General features: G+C 43.1%; 1 protein-coding gene across 14 annotated transcripts in view; it reads left to right on the top strand.

Annotated features, from left to right (window-relative positions):
• The first annotated feature begins 15 nt into the window (after window positions 1-15).
• Window positions 16-17697, top strand: part of MTRR (5-methyltetrahydrofolate-homocysteine methyltransferase reductase) — a 116740-nt gene continuing 99058 nt past the window's right edge. For 11 of the 14 annotated variants that reach the window (XR_006288775.1, XR_006288774.1, XR_005224445.2 and 8 more), the window contains exons 1-4: window positions 16-142; window positions 10357-10511; window positions 14657-14810; window positions 17415-17532. Coding sequence is in view for 9 of the 14 variants with exons in the window: in XM_043540275.1 (XP_043396210.1) it covers window positions 10368-10511; window positions 14657-14810; window positions 17415-17532 (416 nt within the window). In the remaining 5 variants the exon portion in view is untranslated. Of the gene's footprint in view, window positions 143-290; window positions 435-10356; window positions 10512-14656; window positions 14811-17414; window positions 17533-17697 lie in introns of those variants that run through there. The other 3 variants (XM_043540273.1, XM_043540276.1, XM_037893350.2) reach the window with 3 other exon arrangements.

The following is a 17697-nucleotide window of genomic DNA, read 5'->3' as shown; positions in this document are numbered from 1 at the left end:
GTCGCGTCTCCGCCGGAAAGGGGGCGGGGCCGCTCCTGGCTCAACTCCGGGCAACGCTCCAGTTGGCTCGCAGGGGGCTCTTCTGCGCGGTGGTTGCGAGGGTGGCGTGACGGCCTCTGGGACACTGGGCCGCGCGGAGCAGGTGAGGGGCCTGGCCGTGTCCTGCGGCGCGAGCGTGTTCGGAGCGGGGTGACCGTTGGCGGGCGGCCGCCCGGGCTGGACTGGCTGGGCGGCCCGTAGCTGCTTGGCGGGGGACTGAACCCTGCGGGGGGGGGGGGGGTCGCCGCCGCCGCCGCCGCTGTCGCTGTCTCTGCTCAGCCGCCGGGCCTCGGCGCGATAAACCCGGGACGCGAGATCACGGGAAACCGGGATCTGGTTAAAGAATTAAATCCCGTTTCCTGTCCGCCGGCGCCGGGACGAGACCGGCCCTACAGGTGAACCCGGGCGCAGCCTCCGCCTCCCTTCCCCTCAGTCCGCCGGTCTCCCGAGACTGGCCAGCAGGGGCGCCGGGTAGCGCCCGTTACCCTCGGGGAGGGGTGGCCAACCTGCGGCTCCTGAGCCGGGTGCCGCTCTACAGAAGTTAATACCCGGCTCCTTGTGCAGGCACCGACTCCGGGGCTGGAGCGACGAGCGCCAACTTTCCAGCGTGCCAGGGGGCGCTCAGTGCTCAACCCCGGGCTCTGCCACAGCCCTGCCCCCACTCCACCCCTTCCCGCCCCCTCCCCTGGGCCTGCCGTGCCCTCCCCCCCCTCCTCCAGGCCACGAAACAGCTGATCGGGAGGTGCAGGGAGGGAGTGGGCGGGCTGCCCATTGGTGGGAGGCGCTGGGAGCTGGGGTGGGGGAGCTGCTGACCTATTACTGTGGCTCTTTGGCAATGTACATTGGTAAATTCTGGCTCCTTCTCAGCCTCAGGTTGGCCACTCCTCTCTGGGGGTTGTGATAGGGAACATCTGTTCTCTAGGGAATTGGTTTCAAAGTGGATTGGTTTTTTTTTTTTCATTTCAGTTTAGGTCTTTTTCACACATCTGGCTCTTGGAAAGCTGAGTTATTGCAAAGACGTGTTCTGTAACTCCAGACACAATCTTACTTCTTCATATTATTCCTAGGTCTCACTTGGAAAATAGTTCAGTCATTCATTTTCTTCTGTGATGAGGGTTATGCGGCAAACAGTGTATTTGAGCTGCTCCATCTGTAATAACATGTGGCTCTCACATAGTTCTTTCCTTGACTCTTAAATCTTTAAAATTCTTCCCCTCCTGCAGAAGGGGACTCTCTCCCCCTTCCCCCGGGCACTCAGCGTTATTCAGTAGAATGTATCCTTCAGGACAAGAAGCCCTATTGAGACCAGGTGAAATTTTAAGACTCTAGGACTGTGTTCTCAGTTTATTTCTGGATTGAGTCTTACGTACAGTGGAGTCGCATCTTATGCGCGGATTAGGTTCTAACACGTAAGGCTAAAATCACATATAGTCAAAATTACCCTTGAAAATCCCTTAAATTGCCCATAAAGTTCAGTATACTGTACATGGTTTTGTGTATACAACCCTGTACAAAGAAAAGGAGTACTTGTGGCACCTTAGAGACTAACCAATTTATTTGAGCATAAGCTTTCGTGAGCTACAGCTCACTTCATCGGATGCATACTGTGGAAAGTGTAGAAGATCTTTTTATATACACACAAAGCATGAAAAAATACCTCCTCCCACCCCACTCTCCTGCTCATGCTTTGTGTGTATATAAAAAGATCTTCTACACTTTCCACAGTATGCATCCGATGAAGTGAGCTGTAGCTCACAAAAGCTTATGCTCAAATAAATTGGTTAGTCTCTAAGGTGCCACAAGTACTCCTTTTCTTTTTGCGAATACAGACTAACACGGCTGTTACTCTGAACCCTGTACAGTAATATGTACAGATGTATAATGTATACAGTAATGTACACTCTAATAAAGAGAACCTATGCAAACTATAATTTTACAGTACCGTATTTTTAATTACAGGGGGGTAATTACAGGGCGTCGTCAGGGCTTGATGTCGATCCAGGAGATGGAGGTGACTGAGAGCGAGTCTTAGACGAAGTGGTTGGCTCTGGTTCAACTCGAGAAGTTGATTGCGTAGGATTATGTGCTGCTGGTTGTTTTTCCTTGAAAAACATGGTGATCAGCAACTGTTGCTGTTGTCTCTTGAGTTGCTCAAACATTTCTTGATACGGTCTCAAATTGTCCGTAATACTGCGTGTGATTTTGAGGCTTCGTTCCATAGAGGGATTGTATTCAGAAATTAAATAATTCTTTATTGGCAGATGCAGCTTCACCAGTAGTCTGCACCTTTTTGAGGTTGAAGCAGTTCCTAAAACTGTTAAGCCAGCCTTGGCTAACTTTGAATTCCTTCTCATCAGAAGGCTGTCCCTCTTTGGTGGGAGGTTTGAACAGTGCGTAGAGGCTAAGAGCCTTTTCTCACAACGTGTTGCCAACGATAGGCACACGTTTACGGTTCATGTCTTCCAGCCATAAGTTTAATGCCTTTTCATTCTTCACTAAAGTCTTATCACTCACCTGGCTCGTCGTCATAGCAGTTATTGGAGCACTTGATGCCATGGCTTGACGAATTTGTCTCTCGAATCTTGATGGCACGGATGCTAGATTCGTTGCGGCCATATTTACGCGCCACTTTGGAGACTGATATACCATCTCTCAATAAGTCCAACACAGCCAGTTTTTCCTCCAGGGTTGGAACAGATGGCTGTTTCTTCAGTTGAGCATCAGATGAAGTAGTTGGCTTGCATTTAGGGACCATGTTGTACGAAAAATATGTATCGTTAAACGGTAGAATCACACTCAGTGCAGCGAGATGCTCACACTATGAGAGGCACGCAGGAACTGAGACCGACTGAGGGAACAGCAGATTCATGTCTCCCATCTCATGCTCACTCTGGGGCATACACTCATTGAGTGGAATGGTGGGTGGAATCACCCGCACTATTTACAGGAATCTTGTTGTTTTTCTTTTTTCTTTTTTTTTTTTTTTGCCAAGCGCGTATAGTTGAATTCGTGTAAGTTAAATGCACTATGATGCAACTCACCTGTATGAGCTTCCTAATCATGGCATCCTGCTTTCATTAATGCTTTTACGGTTAGCCTCTCGCTGGGTCCAAAGAGGTCCGTCAATGTGGCAGGGGAGCCCTTTCAATTGGAATGGTTGACTGAGGCTCAACATTACCCTCTTATTTTTGATATAGAGTCTTGATTTGGAATCAATGTGTATAAAACCTTCTTCCTTCTACTCTTCCTCCCGTATGAAAAGGCTCTCCTTTTTTTTAATCAGTTTTCCATTCTCTGGGAAAATATAATAATTGTGCTTTGAACTGTCACCTTGATTTTTTGTCTTTTTTTTTGTTTGTTTGTTTGTTTGTTTGAGCCTGTCCCCTGCTGCTGTTGACTTCTGTGGCCTGTGTCCACACTGTATGCCTGTACAATGTATTTTGACCATGTGAATTGTACACTTCCCCAAAGCATCTCGGTGAGTTTGTGTCATTTGCAATACAACTTGTCTTTGGTTGGCAGTGTGATGTTCTGTTCAGGACACCCGCAACTGTAAGCCACACTCCTCTGCCTCAGCAAGTGAGGACTTTGCTTACTCCTGAGGGAATTCTGTGCCAAAATATTTAAAAATCTATGCCAAAAAAAATAAAAATTATGCACACAATGTTTTACAATTCTGCAAATTTTATTGGTCAATAAATAAATGGCTCCGGCATGTCAGTGGGGAGCATAGGCCACTGGCTTCAATGAGGTGGGAGATCACTCTGCAGCCCCCACCTTCTCCACTATAGGGACTCGGCAGTGACGCTGCACCCAACCCTGACACAGTGCAAGGGATGGACCTGCCCCAGAAACACCCCAGGGCCCTGCCCCTCTGTGCCAGGCATACCAGGTGTAGGTGGGCAGACTCAGCCCAGCAGGATCCAAGTGCGGAATGGCTTAGTGTGGGGGATCCAGGTGTGGGGTGAGAGGTTTCTGTGTGGGGCAGTCTGGGTGCAGGTGGCTCAGTAGGAGATCTGGATGCACAGGGGCTCGCTGGGGGGTTCCGGGCGCAGGGGCAATAAGACTCTGCAGGGGATCCAAGTGAAGGTGGTTGGGGCTCAGCAGGGGGGTCTGGGTGTAGGGAGAAGGGGGGCGGGTGTTGGGGGCTTGGTGCAGGGGTTGGGGGAGTGGGGCTTGATGGGGTGGGAGTCCAGGTGCAGCTGGTTGGGGCTCAGGGGGTGAGGATGGGGGGCTTGTCGGGGGTCCAGGTGTAGGGGGGTAGGGCTTGTCTGGGTGAGGGTTTGATGGGCCTGGTTAACAGGGGAGCCACAGCTGCTGCCGAGGGGACTCTGCATGTTGGGCTCCTGCTTCCCCCTGGGATACCCCAGCCCCCTTCCTCACTCCAGGGGTGCTGAAACAAGTTATATAGTAGGGGTGCTGAGAGCCATTGAACCAAACTGAAACCCTGTATATAATGGAAACCACTTCAAGCCAGGGGGTATGGCAGCACCCCCACAACCTAGTTCCAGCACCTATGCCTCACTCCCACATTCCCCTCCCCCTGCCCTATTCCACCCACTTCCTTCCCCACTGCCTCTTCCCCCCTAATCCCCCCCTTCCCTCATTTTCCCCCACCCTCCCTCACCCTGCCCCACTGCGGGCACTCGCTGTTGCACAGAAAACAGGAAGGTTCCCAGCACGCAGAAGGGGAGCACAACTGGCACTAGGACCCAGGAGGTGGCGTTCAGCTGCAGAGTTTACACACAACAGATACATACATCACACAATGGTGTTCATGACCAGCCTTTCATTGATTTACATATGATACCTTACAAGATACCTTTTGGATACATATTACAACAGTGTGATGTTGGAGGCAGTGAATGTCAGGCCAGATATCAGTTACAGTAGAGTGGGCCCTATGCCAGTGGGCATTGAGGGGCTCTTTGGGTCACAGGCAGCCAGGAGGGCAAACAAATCCCTGTCTTGCTGTTTTCACTGTTTAGAACACTTTGTTGTTTTGGGGCATGTAAGTCTCAACAGATGTGAATGTGGTCAGGTTAAAAGGCATTGATGTGGCACTCTTGTCAAAATATGACACTTCAGTATTGTTCAATTTTATTATCTTTCATTTGGAACTTGTAGCCTAAGTGAACTGACCTACTGCCTTTTGAGTATGTACAGGAAAGGAAGAAGAGTACAGAAAATAGTATCAGTTCAGGTACATATCCTGCACTGTACACGATATTCACCAGTGTGTGAGTCACTGTTGTTTTATGTGAATCATGTAGGCTTCAGTTAGCTTCTTTGTGTGGCAGGGTCTTCGGATATTTCTGACCAACAGTGTTTTTCTAATTCAGGACAGATAAAATCTCCTTTTGTAGTTTTTAAATAATAAAAAAAAAAAAAAAGTTGGCAGTATTCAAAGATAAATAACTGAAGTAAGCCTGTTCAGACAGCATGTAGTTTTACTAGACTAACACAGGTACCTTGACCTGTTCAGAAGAGACTTGAGAGGTGCACAAAAGGCCAAGTGCCCCTCCGGCAGCTTGCCCAGATGGGGAGAGGAAGGGGCGGGGCCAGAACGTAAGAGGCGGGACCAGAGCCTCTTCCAGCCACACTGACTGGTGCAGTTCAGTTGCTGACTGGGAGAGCACCTGGCAGTGGCAGCAGCAGGCTGCCCCCCGCCTGTGCTGAGCTTCTGGGGACAGTGGCTGAGCAAACCGGAACACCCCCGCCCCTCCAGCATGCTCAGAGTTGGCTCCTGTCCTCAGAAGTCAAGCCTAGGCAGGGAGCAGGCTGCTCCTGCCGCTGCTCCCTGCCCAGGCTCAGGTTCCAGGGACAAGAGCCGACCCTAAGAGTGCCAAGGGGGCGAGCGGGGCGGGGCTCCGACTTGCTCAGCCTCTGTCCCGGAAGCCAAGCCCAGCCACAGCCAGGCACTCTCCAAGGCAGCTGCTGTGCTGCACTGGGCAGCATCTAGGAGTGCCTCCAGGGCCTGGCTACTAGGGAGCAGCTGGGGGGAGCCGGTGCAGCTTGAGAAAATTTTGGGGAGGCACCAGTCATCTATCAGTGCTCTTGTGCTGCTTAGGAATGTTGTGAGCAGCAGCAGCGCAAACACTGGAGCTCTTCACGGAGAAGGAAGCGGATGGTGGCCCCAAAATCATAGGTTGGAGGAGGGGTAGAATAGAGCTCTGCTCCCACAGTAGTCAGACTTTGATGTGGAGGGAGAAAGCTCTTCTTCCATTCTCAAAGCCAGAGGTGGGGAAGCTTCATACTGTAGAACTTCAGAGTTACGAACACCTGGGGAATGGAAGTTGGTCATAACTCTGAAATGTTTTTAACTCTGAACAAAATGTTATGGTTCTTCTTTCAAAAGTTTACAACTGAATGTTGACTTAATATAGTTTTAAACTTTACTATTCAGAATAAAAATGTTGTTTTAACCATCTTAATTTAAATGAAACAAGGACAGTTTCCTTACCAGGTCAAATATTTTTTTAAACTTTTCCTTTACTATTTTAGTAGTTTACGTTTAACACAGTATTGTACTGTTTGCTTTTTTTTGCCTCTGCTGCTGTCTGATTGTGTAATTCCGGTTCCAAATGATGTGTGTGGTTGATCGGTTGGTTCGTAACTTTGGTGTTCTTAACTCTACTGTACTTAGCCACTTACTAGCTTTAGGCAGAGAAGAAAGATGGATGTCATAAATATAAAGGGAAGGGTAACCACCTTTCTGTATACAGTGCTATAAAAGCCCTCCTGGCCAGAGGCAAAGTTCTTTTACCTGTAAAGGGTTAAGAAACTCAGGTAACCTGACCCAAAATGGCATCTGGCATCTGACCCAAAATGACCAACGAGGGGACAAGATCCTTTCAGATCTGGAGAGGGGGGAAAAGGCTTTTGTCTGTCTCTGTCATACAGATCAAGGATGCAAGCCCTCCAACTCCTGTAAAGTTAGTAAGTAAGCTAGCTAGAAAATGCATTAGGGTTTCTTTGTTTTGGCTTGTAATGTAAATTCTCTGTGCTGGAGGAAATGTGTATTCCTATTTTTGTGTTTTTTTTGTAACTTAAGGTTTTGCCTAGAGGGTCTTTCTGTGTTTTGAATCTGGCTGCCTGTAAGATTATCTTCCGTTCTGATCTTACAGAGGAGTTCTTTTATTTTATTTTTTTTTGTTCTTCTAATAAAGTTCTGTTTTTTAAGAATTTGATTGGGTTTTTTGTGTCTTAAAAATCCAAGGCTGGTTTGTGCTCATCTTGTTTATTTTCAAGCCTCCCCAGGAAAGGTGGTGTAAGGGTTTGGGGGGATATTTTTGGGAAAATAGGAACTCCAAGTGGTACTTTCCCTGATTGTTTGTTAAATCACTTGGTGGTGGCAGCATTCTACCTAATCCAAGGACAAAGACTTTTTGCCTTGGGGAAGTTTGTAACCTAAGCTGGTAGAAATAAGCTTAGGGAGTCTTTCATGCGGGTCCCCACATCTGTACCCTAGAGTTCAGAGTGGGAAGGAACCCTGACAGATCCTATGAGCAGGGCCAGGGAAAGCATTCTGGTAGAAATCCTGGTACCTGGGGAGGTGGGATTCTCACCAAGACATCTCCCATAGACTTCACTGGCTCTCCCTCTCTTAAACTTTTGCATCTGTTTCCAGTAATAGGTTTAGTCCTATTGCCAGTAAGTGGTTCAAGCCCTGTCCATTGCCATCAGTTGAAAAACAAATCAGGTTGACACAAACGTCCACTTGTTGAAAACTATGTACAGCTGGTATTTTGTTTATATGGATTTTTATTTCAGAGGTTTTTTTTCTGGATTTAATCTGATATTTTAAACTATTCACTTCTCACCAGATAGATCTAGTGCAGTGGCTCTCAATCTATTTATCATTGTGGGCTTCATATGCGGCCTAAAATGTGTTACCTGGGCCGCAGGTTGAGAACCCCAGTGCCCCTCCCAACCCCCCATGCCTATGCCCAGCGCCCCAGCCCCCACCCAGAGACCACTCCACAGAGTGGGGCCAGGAGCAGACCCCGCTGCAGGTGAGGGCAGCCCCAGTGCAAGGGCAGGACAGCCTGGCAACCCGGATCCCGCTGCGCGGCCCCTGCGGCCTTTAGCATGCAGCTAGGCCGCAGCTGTGTGCTAATTGGGCCGCATACGGCCCGCAGGTTGAGAGCCACTGGTCTAGGGAGATCATTTGAGATCAGAGGAGTCTCTGATAAGCGAAAGTCTTGCCCCACAGAAGGTTTCTATATTTGTGGAGCTATGGAGAGAAATGATGATCCATGTTTATATTGTATTCTGAGGTCCTAGAATACAAATATGCTTTCCACCTTGCTAAAGTTTAAGTATTGGTGTGTTTTCCATTCAGAATGATTCAAAAAGCTTGTTAGCCAGTTACCCTTTAGTTCCAGTAGATGAGCTAATGTAGAAGAATATCTATATTTCAGCATAAATGTGGTTGCATTGTGGCATCAGGCAAAGGAGTTGGCTGTCTCTCTCTTTGAGGATGTGAAAAGTAAAAGTTTAGAAGGAACAGACACTTAGCCTCTTGAAATGCAATTTCACCTCATTCAGAGGGAGGAGAAGCCAATCAGGATTAACATACAGGATTTGGATTTGCAGTCTGAATCCAATCTTTAACATACATGATATACCCTATGTAATTCCTGTTGAATAGGAAAAAAGGTAAATTTGTACCTTTTGGTTTTGTGTGTAAAACTTATTTCTCACAGGTTGCAAATTCAGACAGATTTTTTTCAAGAGGTCTTCATAATTATTAATATTAAATTTTATGTAAAAATGGAGTATTTTAATACACCAAAATGCAATGAAAGATTTATTTCTTCTCCGTAGTTACTTTTCCCATCATTTATGGGAATTGAGGCATGGTACTGGCAGTGTACCACTAACAGATATGTCTTAGTTCAGCCACTCTAATTTACAGGACTACTTAAAGCAGTAAAGGATTACTCTCATGCATTACCTGCAATAAAGCTGTGGAGAGCAATGTCCTGTCTTATCAGTAGAGCACCAGACATGCAGTGCTTTTCCTTTGTACTCAGACTGTGCTTGATGTAGATCCTGTTTCCCAGGGGGAAGAGAGGAAAATGCAGTTGTCATTTTGTCACAGGCTCCACTATATCAAAGCATGTGAATCATAAATTGAGAGTCTGCTGTAATTGATCATGTGGGTGTGCAGGGGGAAGATGCAAGAATGATGAGAAATCAGATTTGAGCACATGAAAAAACTCTTTCAAAGACAACATTTACTTTAATACATGTTCAGTTAGCACAGTAACTATAGTCACGAGATTTTTTTACTGGAGTTTCACAGCAGCAACAAAATGGTGACACAGAAGATTAATGTACAAAGGATTAATTTACAATATGTATAGAAGGTACAAGCCAGTTGTCATTTTTTCTTGCCAGTTCCAGTAATCTTCCTTCTCTTGTCTAAAGGTGTTTTAAAATTTTGACATGCCCATAAAAGAAAATCTCGAGAGAGTAGTTCGTGTAAAATAACTTTTTTTTTTTTTGTTATTAAAGGAGAAAACATAAATATATGCTGTGGGTTGTAAAAAAACAAAACAAAAAAACCAAAACCTAATGTATATTTGGGGAGGGAATCACATTTCATATGAGGGATTGCCTTGATCGCTTTAATATATATTCTCATTCTAAGGAAAAACATACTGATATTTGTGCTGTTATTAGATTAGAAATACTTAGTTTTTAAATCATGGAGTAAAGAATAATAATAAAGTACAGAGCCAAGTGATGAAGTCATTATTCCTGGAAAACACCTGTTGACTTCCGTAGATCTTTGATCTGTGTATAAGGGCTTTAGGATTTGGCCTACACTGGCTAGAGCAGAAATTACTTGCATTGGGAAAGCTTAATTTTTTAAAAAATAAGTAACAAAATGCACTTGTTTGTATGTTTACGCTGTTGGCTTCACCAGGTGTCCACCCATTTCTCTTATGCAAACTACAAAAATATGTCAGAATATACACCAGTTTTCTGTGGGAAATAAGGGATCATGTGACAAATAGCAGCATTCCGTTTCATGAGAATCATTGCTCTGTTGCTTTGTTTCCAAGTAAAGTCAATGAAAACCCACATTAATATGGTGTGTTGCTGTCACCAACTGGTCCTTCAAGCCTCAATCCTTCAAGGATCTTTATGTAGGCATATAGGGGTCAACCTGCATGGGACTCCCTCTAGTCTAGGCCCCTTGGTCTGCATTTTTAATGTAGAAACCAGATATCTATTTTTCTATAAATGATCAGGCTTCGATTTCTTTTTATGAAGTAAACCTGCCTTTCCTTTTCCTTTCTGCAGTGTAGTTAAAAATGTGCTGTGAAATAAAGAGGAGGTTTTTGCTGCTTTATGCAACACAGAAGGGACAGGCAAAAGCCGTAGCTGAGGAAATATGCACGCAGGCAGACGCACATGGATTTGAAGCTGATATTCACTGTATCAGTGAGTCTGACAAGGTGAGATACTCTATGCTGGTTTGGAAAATAGACTTTTAATAAATGTATTTTCCTCTGTGTGCTCTTATAGTAGCCATTAACAGTAATGGAAGCTATGTGCACGCATAGAGAAGAGAGTATATCACGTACATTTATATTTTCATAACATCCATGTCAGTGGTTCGGATCAGTACTAACTGAGGCTTCCACCAGCCTTGTAGCAAATGTATCCTTTTTATGGTTAATGGTTTGCTTAGAGTAGTAAATGAGTATATGAATATTCTTCTGTGTGTGTCTACACTAGCATTAAAGTGGCCTGTTGAAATGATTCTTGGACATGCAGAAATGAGTTGCTGGAATTAATTCAGTACTTAGTGGATGGGAGGCCATATCATTTAAAAAAAAAATCACAACTTTTTTTTAGTTTTATTTATTGTTTGTATTACGACAATGCCCAAAGAACAGGCTGGGTTCTATATATACATAGGTCCCAATACGGCAGTCAGATCCATGCAGGTTTATCTCTGTGACATGTAGAATCCCCACTGAAGTTATCCAGTCTAGCTTTGTTGACATAAGCGAATTTACAGTTGCTAAGGATGGCACATGATATCCGCGTGATCCAGGAAGTAAAGACCTGATAGAGAGGGGTTGTGATTTTGATTCAGAATGATTAAAATTCTTTGGGGGGTTTGTTTTGTTACGCCTACCTAGTAAAGGGAGTTCTAAACCAATGTGTTTTTAAGAACTCAGGAATCCCACACCCTCTGTTAAAGGTTGTGAAAGGACCAAATCCACACATCTGGGTCCTCCAACAAGAACAGAAAAGATAAAATTTGACATTCCTGATATTCCTGTGGAAATAAGTAAGCAGAAAACAAAACCTATTCTGGAGATCAGGGATGGGTGATATTTTCATGTAATCAAAGGAGCAACAGAGAACAAAACGGTAAACTATTTACTGTTCTCAGGCCATCTTTATGGGAAGTACTACTTGTTTGTCAGCAGAGCTTATACTTCTGAAAGAGCACTTATTGTGTAATGTTACTTACAGTAGCACATCTTGTGTATTTTATACACATTAACAATTCTTATGGAGAGAACATAAAGCAAGCCCAAAAGGTGAGGGAGCCTCCAATCTACTTCAGAGCAGTTGTCTCTTCCTTCCACACACTCTGCTGTGGAGGCATCTCCAGGCCTGTTTGGCTGGAGGTGGCTTGCTACTGGAACAAGTCTATTTTGTCAGACATGGAAAGTTGGCACTGAGCTGTGATTTACTGCTGAGATGAAATGTTGCGCAGGTGTGAGAATTTTTTGATTAAAGTTTATTATTTATTTTGGTAAGAGAAGAAGACAATTTGTATAGCTTTGCAGATCTCTTCAATTACAAATTCCCTCACTCCTTGTCCAGGGAGCAGCTGTACCTGAATGGAGAGGCCTTCTATTTGGCTGGGACAAATCAGGGAAAAATATACCAGGGCTACGCCTAGGTTTTGTGGGGCCTTGTGTGAAGTCCGACATGGGAGGCCTGAGGGGAAAAATTCTACAATCTGCACATCTTGTGTGGTTGTGCTTGTGTCAGGTCAGGGACTAACGGCTGGCCGAGTTAGACTAATTTTGCCAATAGGAAAAGGGGCATAACAATTTTCCAATGTCTCCTATGAGCACTTCCATGCAGCTGTGCATGCACATGCTCACACATTAAGACAAGGATGGAGCAGGCCCCATGCCACCTCTTTTCTTTTTTACCTCCTGACTTTGCACTTAGAGGGTAGCACAGAAGCCAGCATCTGAAAGTGCAGGGAGAGAAGGTCTTGACCTAGCACTGGGCACTCAGGAGTGACCTCAGCTGGAGGGTGGCCCATGACCTATCAACAACAGCTAAGCAGCCAGGGCATCTCTGATGCTTTTATGGTATGTCTGCACTGGAAAAAAAACAAAAAAAAACAACGCTCAGTGCCAAGATCTACATGTTCAAGCTTGTGGGGATCACACTACAGCAATAAAATAGCTGCATATACATGCCAACTCAGGCTGGAGCTCGGGCTATGAAGCCTTTGCTAGGAGGGTGGGGTTCGGGGTTTGGAGACTGAGCTCTAGCCTGAGCCAATACATCTACATGGCTATTTGTAGTGCTGTAGCGTGAGTCCGAGTCCGTAGACCCAGGTTCTGAGACTTGCTGCTGCAGTGCTTTTTTGCGGTATAGACATACTCTTAGTTACTCGAATGGGCCTGCTACAGGGATAGTTCCGAAAACAATAAAGGGGAGGGATTTATGCCATGATTGCTGAAGTCTCATGCACATACATGTATGGAAGGGTCTTGACTCTTCTGTATGGTATGCCAGCCCTCTTACTCAGAGCATGTCCCAAGGGTTTGTGGTTCTGTAGAGCTGTATGTGACTGAATGCCAGCATTGCCAGCCTTGCCTGTGGATTGATGGAAGACTCTTTTTAAGCATCATTATTTTGATTCTGATATATACAAAGAAAAAGAAGATGCATTGTCCTAATTGTGGGTTTATTCCTGCACAGCTATATTATAAACATTATAGCTGGCTTTGTCTGAGGGGTTGAGTTCGGGTGTAAAACAGCATCTGTACAGAAATACATTTCACTTTTTAGTTTTACAATTTATATTGGAAACAGCTAAAACAAGTTATTTGAAAAGTTGCAAAATAAAATAAAATAAAATGTCCTGATAGATCTTGTTTTCTTGCCTTCATTCGTAACTCAGAAATTTTTAGAATTATATAATGGTACTGGGTCTGTACAAGTGATGGTTTTTGTGTGCCTTGAGAAAGAGGTGGAAGACCTAGCAATTTACATTATTGTGGGTATGAAAAAAGTCCCACAAAATCTTAAGTTCTAAATTAAGACCTAATACTGCCTTTATGATAAGACCTCCTATTGTCTGTACTATAGATGCTTAAACTAGGAACTAGTAGCCTAAGCTAGATACTGTACATCTGTGTCGTACCTGTTATTTATAACTTGTCATAACCTTAATATTTAAATGTAAGCATTTTGTTTAAATAAAAGCACTTGGAACGTGTTTAAATTAAAAATGTCTTTTTCACGTGAACTGCTGTCTGTTCATGTGATTCCAAACTTACCCTGCAGGGATACTTTAGAGGGTGTAGATGTCTGATTAATCAAACTGACAGTTGATATGCTTTTGCCATTAAGCTCACAGTGCAGCTGCAACCACTTTTTTTCTTGCTATGGACAACTTGACTCATCAAACAAGCAGAATTGTTTTCACATGAGAATTTCAAATGCATGTAAATAAATGAAAGAGTTGATTAAATAGTTCTTGTGAAAGCAACATACAACACTTAACAATCACTTAAAAAGGAGATATGCAAAAGATGTGTTTTCCAAATGATAGGTGGCAGATACTGTAAAGGGCCACATTCTCAGAACACCACATGTAAATCTGGATATGCAAGTAATCATGTGCTCAGAATTTTGCCCTTAATTGATTGGCCATACAAATGATAAGGTGTGAGATTAAAGCCTTGTTGAAAATTTGACCCTAAATGTGCAGATGCTGTTATTTCACAGGATTAGTATGGATACCCGTGTATTGCTTTCACACTTTACAAAAATCTTATGAAAGAGGATGAGAGGGGTAATGTTACTGAGTGCAGTGTTTTTTTTTTTTTTTTTTTTAAACCATACTGCAAGACAGTGCTGTTTACGTCTTGTACAAAAAGAAATGAACACTGGTCTGTTGTGTAACACCACTGGCATTCTTTAGGTTAATTATACATACATCATAGAGTTAAGAGATGACCAAGCAGTTCAGACTTCTGACATGAGTTCATGCGGTCTGATAGTCTTTTTTTTCTTTTCTTCTTCTATACAGACTGTTTCACATGTTAGAATAGGTTAATAAACAAGAGGTTACAAGCAAAAAAAGTAGTACAAAGTGAGAGAATGTTGCATCCACCAAATAAACTTGTCATTATTTAGAAGGCTTACTGTGGTCTCATGCAAATAAGGAAGAAAAGAGAAGAGAGAGCATAAAAATGTGGGATAGGGAGGAAAGTAAGAGACCATTCAATTGTAAAAGACAACACTGCCAGGATCAACTCTTTGACTTGACTATAAATGTGTATTGGGTTATACTTCTTAATTTGCTTTTTTTCCACTCTTTTTGTAGTATAATCTGGCAACAGAAAAGGACCCTCTTGTTATTGTTATTTCCACTACTGGTACTGGAGACCCTCCAGACACAGCTTGCAAGTTTGTTAAGGAAATTAAAAACAAGACCCTGCTACCTGATCATTTTGCACATCTACGTTATGGATTGTTAGGTAATACAGTATTTCCTGTGTCACCTTTTCTATCAGAAATTAATTTGTCACTATATTGTCCCCACTGTAGTGTGGTATCTTTTAAGTCATTTTAAAATGGTAAATAAGCCTATTCATACTTTTGAAGGTATAAGGGATACTATTTGATTGAGGTCAGAAGCCAGAAGGTGGCTGACTAGCACTGCTGGCTGTGCCTGGTAAAAGATCTGCAGCTTAATTGGCTGATTCTCATAAAAGGAAGAGCAGGAAATGGAGAGGAGGAGCTGCAATACCTGACAGAGACTGGAGCTACTGCTGGGCAGAACTGTTCCCTGAAACAGAAATGGACAGAAGGGAGACTGAGAAGTTTTGATCTTGTTTGTCAAGTAGACTTGAACTAAAAGAAAAGGAACCATAACAACTGACCCTGCTGGAAACTAACTTTCCTAGACTTGGTGAGGTGATTCCAGGCAGAATTCCCCCAGGGAGAGTGGTGGCTCAACAAGAGCAAGCCAGGGTCCATCCAAAAGAGAGTGCTATGAGACCGGACCAAATCTCTTATAATACAGCTTTTATTCCTATATTGTTAGCTGATTTTATGTGTAATAATTGTGGAGCAGTATATGAGGGATTTGTCATGAATGTGATTCAAAATTAAAATGTGATTCATCAATTTAATATCCATTGGGCATCCTGGGGCTGAGAAGTTTCAGAGTAGCAGCTGTGTTAGTCTGTATCCGCAAACAGAAAAGGAGTACTTGTGGCACCTTAGAGACTAACAAATTTATTTGCGCATAAGCTTTCAAATAAATTTGTTAGTCTCAAGGTGCCACAAGTACTCCTTTTCTTTTTGGGGGTGAGAAGTAATTTGAGACTACAAATTGAGATACGAGGTGTGGGTTTGGAAAATATTTGTATTACCAAATTTATAATAAATTGACTATGTAAGTTTGGAGATGTGAAAGTGTAAAAATGTCAGTGTTTTTTTTTTCCTGAAAATTCTTAATGCTTGTGCCATGACATATTTCAACAATAGTGAGAAACATCAAATGGCGTTTGTTAATTAAGCTACAGTTAAAATTAACACTTGTCAGTAACTTAATGGGGGAAAAATCAAAGAATATTGAGGTATAAAACCAAAACCCAGACAGTTCTGGAAATGCAAAAGTTCATCTGAAAAGCTTTAATTCCACTACCAGAGTGCTGCTGACTGTTCAACCTGCATTTAGACTATCAGGCTAAAAAACTTGGTCATGTGTATTCTGAAGTTTATTTTTAGTTACGAGTTTTCTGAGGAGTATAAGAAGTATGCAGCCATGGTCCTATTAATTCTGGAGAAGATACTGTATTTATTACTAATTGCAGGTGGATGATTGAGAATGTGAAACAGAGCATTGATTTTTGTAACTGATTTCATGTTTGCTAGCTCTGTGTGTAATGCCATCTTTAACAGTATACCTACTGGGAGGGGATATAAGTTTTCAAGTACATAAAAGGTTGTTACAAGGAGGAGGGAGAAAAACTGTTCTCTTTAACCTCTGAGAATAGGATAAGAAGCAGTGGGGCTTAAATTGCAGCAAGGGTGGTTTGAGTTGGACATGAGGAAAAGCTTCGTAACTGTCAGGACAGTTAAGCACTGGAATAAATTGCCTAGGGAGATTGTGGAATTTCAATCACTGGAGATTCTTAAGAGCAGGTTAGACAAACACTTGTCAGGGATGGTCAAGATAATACTTAGTCCTGCTGTGAGTGTGAGGGACTAGATTAGATGACCTCTCAAGGTGCCTTCCAGTCCTACAATTTTGTGCTTCTTTGTGAATAGTGGGGAAAGATACCCTTTGTTATGCTATGTGCATCTTTTACTATGGCCTCTCCAGCCATTGAGAAGGCAGCGAGACCCCTAATCAGAGTGTAGTTAAGAGCAGATATTCTCTCTGACCCTGTGCTGGATCAGGATCTTTACTAAGGCGATTGAGGTTAAGGACCTAAGAGTTATGCTTGGATATTTTTTACTCAGTATCTCTGGTGGTTCCTGAGCAAGACAATGGGGGAAATTACCTGATTCATGTATTTCCATATACCTCTCTGGTTTTAAAATTTACCTTTACTTAAATTTTCCTGCATTTCTAATGTTTCTCTTTCTTTTTCTCTCTAGTATGTTTAATATGTTTTCCTCCCTTAAATTAGTGACATATATTAATAATCTTAGCTCTAGCTGAAATAAGTTTATTTCTTGGGTATTCACGTGAATTTACAACCTACAATTTGTTTTTAGTTTAGGTGTTTTGTTAGACAACAGTTTTTGATGATAAACACCTAAAACATGGCAGGAAGATGTTGCTTGAGGTATTTTTAGTGCCTACAGCTGTTGCAACAGAAACAACATTTTGAACTTGGCAGTGGGCAGGTAAATGAAGAGGAACCATTTGTCAGCTATACCTTAATAATGTAATCAGCTATTCAATTTTCAGTTCACATGTGTTTTGTTAATTTAGGACTTAAATATATCTACTTTTCATATACATACCAACTTCCCTGTTTGTGAGACAATATCTTGATTTTTCACTGTAAATTTTATATTTATTTGTTTGGTAGATATAAACCCTCTTTACGTGGATTTTTCAGGTCTGGGAGATTCTGAATACATGTTCTTCTGCAATGGTGGGAAGGTAGTAGACAAACGACTCCAGGAACTCGGTGCACAGCATTTCTATGAGACTGGACTGGCGGATGATTGCGTAGGGTATGAGCAGAATTAGTTTAATTGCTTTTTATTTTCTCCCAGTAAACACGGGATTTAAAGATGAATCCTGCCAGTTGCTGAGTACTCAGTGAAGCCAGTAGTATTTGACGATGCTAAGCACCTGACTGGATTGAACCCAGTATGAGCTAGAAGAATCATACTTAA

This window comes from Chelonia mydas, chromosome 2 (assembly GCF_015237465.2).
Source record: "Chelonia mydas isolate rCheMyd1 chromosome 2, rCheMyd1.pri.v2, whole genome shotgun sequence".
Classification (NCBI taxonomy): Eukaryota; Metazoa; Chordata; order Testudines; family Cheloniidae; genus Chelonia; species Chelonia mydas.
This window is presented reverse-complemented; position numbering and strand designations above follow the sequence as displayed.